This window comes from Echinops telfairi, unplaced genomic scaffold, assembly GCF_000313985.2.
Source record: "Echinops telfairi isolate 266 unplaced genomic scaffold, ASM31398v2 ScPeMD7_70;HRSCAF=299, whole genome shotgun sequence".
Taxonomy (NCBI): domain Eukaryota; kingdom Metazoa; phylum Chordata; class Mammalia; order Afrosoricida; family Tenrecidae; genus Echinops; species Echinops telfairi.
The window spans coordinates 48283450-48289767 of NW_022103968.1; the positions used below are offsets into that span (position 1 = coordinate 48283450).

The 6318-nt window shown below is 43.4% G+C and overlaps 1 protein-coding gene across 1 annotated transcript; it reads right to left on the minus strand.

Moving 5' to 3' along the window:
- Window positions 1-5634: 5634 nt before the first annotated feature.
- Window positions 5635-6018, minus strand: LOC101647300 (60S ribosomal protein L29-like). The gene has a single exon (XM_013004220.1). It carries the CDS (start codon window positions 6016-6018, stop codon window positions 5635-5637), a length of 384 nt encoding a protein of 127 aa, XP_012859674.1.
- Between the last annotated feature and the right edge of the window lie 300 nt (window positions 6019-6318).

Below are 6318 nucleotides of genomic sequence, written 5' to 3' on the forward strand. Positions count from 1 at the left end.
TATCAAGGGCTCATGAGGGAGGGGGCAACGGGGAGGGAGGGGAAAAATGAGGACCTAATGCCGGAGGTTTAAGTGAAGAGAAAATGTTTTGAGAATGATGAGGGCAATGTATGTACAAATGCGCTTTACACAATTGATGTGTGTATGGATTGTGATAAGAGATGTATGAGGCCCTAATAAAATGATTTTTTTAAAAAGAAACCAAATGTAAAAATAAAATAAATAAATAAAATTTAAAAAATTTTTCACAAACCAAAATCTATATGTTATTATCTTGTCCATAATTATATCATCTTAAACAAAATGATATCTACAGCAGTTGTTTCTTTTCCTTTTTTCTTATCCTTAAATACAGAAAAATAATGACATATCGCCATGATTTTATGTACATTTCATTTAACTGATTTTTATGTTAATTATTTTTTGAGAATATATACAATCATATACCAATTCAACAATTTCTACATGTGCAATTCAGCATTATTTATTTTACAATCTTCAAATTGTACAGCCATTCTCACTTTCCCTTTCAAACTATTCCTCCCTCATTAACATAAAATCACGACCCCCTAAGTTTCTTGTCTCAGCTTTCAATTTGTTGTGGTTAATTTGACCACTTATAGATTGTTCATTTAAAAGCACACTGCTCAAGGCAAACATGCATTACTAGCAAAGCTAAACCATTATTTGGGCTTAAAGATTTCAGGAGATATATTTTTTGGTTTTATTTTGTAGTTTTTTTTAATTAATAAATCATTTTATTGGGGGCTCTTACATATATTGCAACAATCCATACATCCATTATATCAAGCAGATAAGTCCAATTGTTAGCATAAACAATTTCAAAATATTATCTTTCTTCTGAAGCCCTTTGATATAAGCTCCTTTTTATTCCCTCCTTCCTCCACACCACCACCCTGAAAATCCTTTATATATTATGTATTGTTAGGATTATTTATACATATCTTACACCACCCATACTATCCCTTCACCTACTATCCTGGTGTTTGTTCCCCTCAAGGGGGGTTATTCTGCCATCACTGCAATCTGTTCGCCCTTCCCCTAACCTCTTGGAATTGTTACTTCTGTTACTCTTTCTAAGGGGATCTGTCTATCCTGAAGTCTGTATACTGAAAGCTCTCATCTGAACCAATGTATATACACCACTCTTGCAGGATTTATGATAGGACTGAATAATAATAGTGGTGGGAGGAAGGATAAAAGAACTAGAGGAGATTAGTATGTTTCATTGGTGCTAAACTGCCTCCTGGATATATATCTTCTGTGAAGCCCCTCTGCACAAGAATGTCCAATTATCCCCAGATGGGCACTGTATCTCTATTTTTATCCCTCTCCTTCACCTCGATGAAATTGTATATTTTTGAACTTATGATCCCTGTTCCCATCAACTCCTCATAATCACACAGGTTGGTGTGCTTCTTCCATATGGCCTTTGTTGATTCCCAGATAGATGACTGCTTGTTTGGCTTCAAGCTTGTAAGACCCCAGATTCTTTATCTTTTAATAGTCAGGCACCATCTGCTTTCATTACCACCTTTGCTTATATACCCAGGTTGTCTTCAGTGATTGTGTCAGGGCATTGGGCATCACCCAGTGCCACATCATTAGAACAAAGTGCTCTTGTGTTGAGAGAATACCTCAGCAGAGGCTCAAAATCCATGCAGTACCTCAATGTATTGCCATATAAATATATGTACCCCTATTTTGATGTACTAATATATTTACATATGTACACATCTATGTTTATACCTCTTTAGATAGTTTTGCTTCCTGATTCTTTCCTCTGTTTCCTTTTCTTCCTCCTGCCCCATGATCACACTCACCCCTAGTCTGTCTCTCAGTAATTCTTGGCTAGATTATGGTTGATCCAACACTACCAGGAACTCTACTCCCCTCACTGTCCATTTTAGATCCCAAGTCGTTCTCCTCTTAATGACATTGTTTGCTCACCACTCCCTTTCCCCCACCTCCTCCTGCCCCAAATGACCCCTAGAATTGGTCCCATTGCTTTCTCTTCATTCTTTATTCTCACATCTATCTTATACAGATGGACAAAACAAAAACAACGAAGACAAAACACAAACAAAATAAGGAGGCTTGGCCAAGTTGGTGACCAGATAGGTAGCTCACACCTGGAGCCCCATGGAGGTCAGTCAGTGGGGAGACTTGGGGGCCAAGTAGGGGTGTCAAGTCTGTCTCTCGATTCTCAAGACAACTCAGAGCACTTCTCTGAACCAGAAGCTGAAATCCACCCCATCACCAGCACTCCCTGCAGACACCCGTGGTCTCAGGCCCACCAGCTCACTCTTTCAAAGCACTCAGGGTGCCCGCTCTGCCTTGACCAGTGCCACAGGCCAGTCAAGTGTAGAGCAGAGGCTTCCGGCCTGTCTTGGCACTCGGCGCAGACCCGCCAGCTGCTACCAACCCCCCCAGAGGTGCCCATCAAGTCTGGATGCTCCTCACAGACCCACCAGCTAACCCTACCCCCAGAGGTTCATGCCCCATCTGAGCACTCCTCGCAGACCTGCCATCCAGCCTTCCCCCCCCCCCCCCGCCAAGAGGCCTGTGCCCCAGCACCACAGGTCAGTGAGGCATACAGAAGAGGCTTCTGCCCTGATGGCCCTTGGCGCAGACCCACCAGCCAGTACCCAACCCCTACACAGAAGTGCCTGCCAATCTGGGTGTTCCTCACTGACCTGCCCACCAGACACCCCCCTCCAAAGCCCAGAGTTTTCAACCCAAAGGTTCCTACCCCATCTCAGCATTCCCCACAGACCTGCCAGCCAGTCCCCCCACCACACACACACACACACACACACACACATACATAGAGGTTCCCATCCTGCTGCGATGCTCCAGGCCTGCCAGGCTTTGGACACAAGTCTGGCAGAAGCTTCTGCAGCTGAGGCATAGGGACCCAAGCCTTTGGGACTTGCCTACTTCATTCTCCCTTCTCCCTACTCAATCCCCTCCCCCCCTGCCATGCTCTGAGCAGTGGATCTGCACACTAACAGAAGTAGCAGGCCCTCCCTCCCACCCACCTACCTGTGGGAAGTGCCCCTAGCCAGGAACAGATCACCCAATCCCAAACTCATCCCTGAAATACTCTCCCCTGCGCTTGGGCAAACACTTTCCATCAGCATACACGACTGCAAAGAGCTCTTAAGGAGACCTGAGGGTGGCTCGAGCACAAAGCACATGCCAAGGCGAGAGGGAAACCTCAACACAGAGGTGAAACACCACCCTCAAGGTAGTTGGCTATAGGAAGCTTACAGAAACACCAACACCAACATCCCAACGAGAGAGCCCAGGGGTCTGAGACACCCGGGAAAATGTCACCTAGTTCCAATAAATAAACCAAAAAACAGCAAGCTGCTCCCAGAGCTTCAACAAGAAAAGAGAGACAAAATCCAATGCCAGAGGACCACCTGGATCTAACGGCAGTCATATTAAAGGCAGACATTGACCTCCCACAGGAAGAAATCTTCAGACTGCTGCTTAGAGTCATACAGGACATAAGGGAAGCATTACAGAAAAAGGATTAAATGATAGAGGAGATAAAGGCCATGCACCAAAGTGGGGGGGGGGGGAGAGCTAAGGGGTGAGATAACAAAATGAATAGCCAACTCACGGACTTTGTCCAGTGAATAGAGGTGGCAAAGGCTACTCGCTCTACTTGAATCCCCCCACCCCCCTGCAAGTTATGGTAATTACATAATCTTGTGTCAACTTGTGGATATTAAGAGTGAAGGAATGGAGTCTAGCCTATTTGATGATACTTCTTTGTGAGCCTGGTGTTCTCATGAGGATTCTGGAAACTTTCTCTCTCTCTGCCTCTCTCTCTCTGCCTTGTCTTCCTGTAGACACAGACCTGGAGATGCTTCCACCGGCATTGGGTTCACAAGACTTTTCACCCACTGGTCTGTGATCTTAGAGCGTTCAGCATCATTGCATGTGCTGAGTGAGTCTGAAGTGGAATTTATGGACTAGTATCGGACATATGGCCTAATATCAGACCTTTGCCCTTGATCTGGACTGGGCTGGGATGTTTTCTCAATGTGCAATTGCCCTTTGATATTAAACTCTCTCTTAAATACATATCTGAATGTACCTGGATTTGTTTCTCTGGTCAACCAGGTCTAACGCAAAGCTTTTCGGGACCCCAGGCATTACAAAATACACTAGAAGGCAGAACAAAGGCACTAAATAGGGCATTAGGCCAGCTAACCAAACACTTTATGAAAACCCTAAAACTCCAAACCAAGAAGCTAAATCAGAGCTACTTGTTTGTACATAGACATCCTCAGAAGCTGCTCTTCTTGTTGCTGTACATATTTCTATCACACAACATTTTTACAGGTACACGGCTTTATTCATTACATTTACTTTACCAACTACAAATTTAATGCAATTTCTCTAGCACCAGAAGCTACTTTTTTTATGAAACCAGCTTTCACATTACCCATGTTCAATAAGTCAATGTTGATTTTTTATGATTTCTCATTTCTTTTTCTAACAAGAAGCTCTCGTGTTCACAAAGTATTTAATAATCTGTTTAAGCATCTAGCTCAACATCAAGCTTGCCAAGTTTCAGGACTCTAAAGCTTTTCTCTATCTTCAAAAATGGTAACAGTTGTCTCTTTTCAGGCTTTCAATACATTTTTAAACAGTGTGGTACAGTATAAAGGGGGGTCCTTCAGAATCAAGCTAGTCCCAGCTTTTCAATTGTCTGTAGACCTTTGAAAAAGTTAGTAAACCTCTACAGTTTCAGTTTCTTCATCATTAAAATTCGGACAATGAAATTGCTAAGCATATACAAGGTCATAACATAAAATTATAGACATATTGGGTGGGTACATAGGTACATAGTATATGATATTTCTGTAGTCTTCTGTATTTAAACTATTCCACCACTTTCTCAATGCATAAATAATTTATCATAGTTTATCAGTGATTACCATTTTATTTAACTGTAATGTTCTTTCAAGAGCAGGAGAAGGTGCGTTACATAAAGAAAAAGAAAAGAACTTTACATCTAATAGACCTGGGTTTGAGCAATTTGGGGCTCCATCACTAATAAGCTGGATGAAATCTCAGAAAACTTTGTAACCTTCGTTACTTTATTTCTTAACTTGAAAAATTAAGAAAACGATCTCTTCCTTGAAAGCATACTCTAAAAATTAAAACTTGGCTCACTGCCATTGAGCCAATTATGACGTATAGTGACCCTTTAGGACAGGATGGAACCACTCTGGGAGTTCCCGAGGCTGTAACTCTTTACAGTTATAGCCCTTTGCCTCGCAGAGTGGCTGCTGGTTTTGAACTGTACATGATATGTATTCCATATCTGATATATATTGAAAATTCAATTGTTATAATCATCTTAGGATATACTTTTTGGACCTGGAGGTGCATATTTATATAAAGTAACAATATATTTTTTCTTAAATATTTCATTTAAGAAATGTGTTTTACGCACTGTGCTTTCAGTGCTGCTTTTTTCTTTGTTTTGTACAGCGCCCCCTGGGTTTATTTGAACAAACAGCACAGGAGCACACCAGCGCCATGCAGACCGCAGCCCAGGGCTCCCACCAGTCCATCAGATGGTGCGCTCTACTTTGTGGGAGCCTGGGTACCATTGGGAGCTTGAGCTGGGGCCTGCTCACCTTTGGGAACTGGAGCTGGGGCCAGGCGCCTTTGGGAGTCTTGCTGGAGTCGACACCTTGGATGAAGCCTCAGCCTTGCTTTGTGCCTTGGTCTTGGACCGCAGAGCCTCAGGCCCTTGGCAATACGTGCCCGAGCCCACTTGCCAAGGTTGGGGTGGGCAGTGTAGGCTAGTCGGCTAAGCTTGCGGTTGACGCCCATTGGGATCTTAGCCTTGACCTCCATGGTCTGCACAAGATCCTTGATGACCTCGGCTCGAGCAGCTGTGGCCTTGGCATTGTTGGCCTGCATTTTCTGCAGGCCCTTCTTGTTGTGTTTCTTGGTGAAGCCCATGTTCCTCAGGAACTTGAGGTCCACCCCACTCAGAGATTCGTATCGTTGTGATCAGGGTTTCTTGATGCCATTTCTGTGTCATTTCCGGGACTGGTTGTGCGTGGGGTGGTTCTTGGACTTGGCCATGTCTGCACCGATGCCTGCTGCTCCCAAAGCGCCAGAGACCGGAAGCGAGAGCAAGGACTGTGGTTTAAATATCATCTTTATTCGTCTCCATGCGCTTCATTTTTAATTCACAGTTAGAACATCATTTTTATTTCCCTAGCCAAGTCATAATTGACTCCTGCCTCTTCATATTTT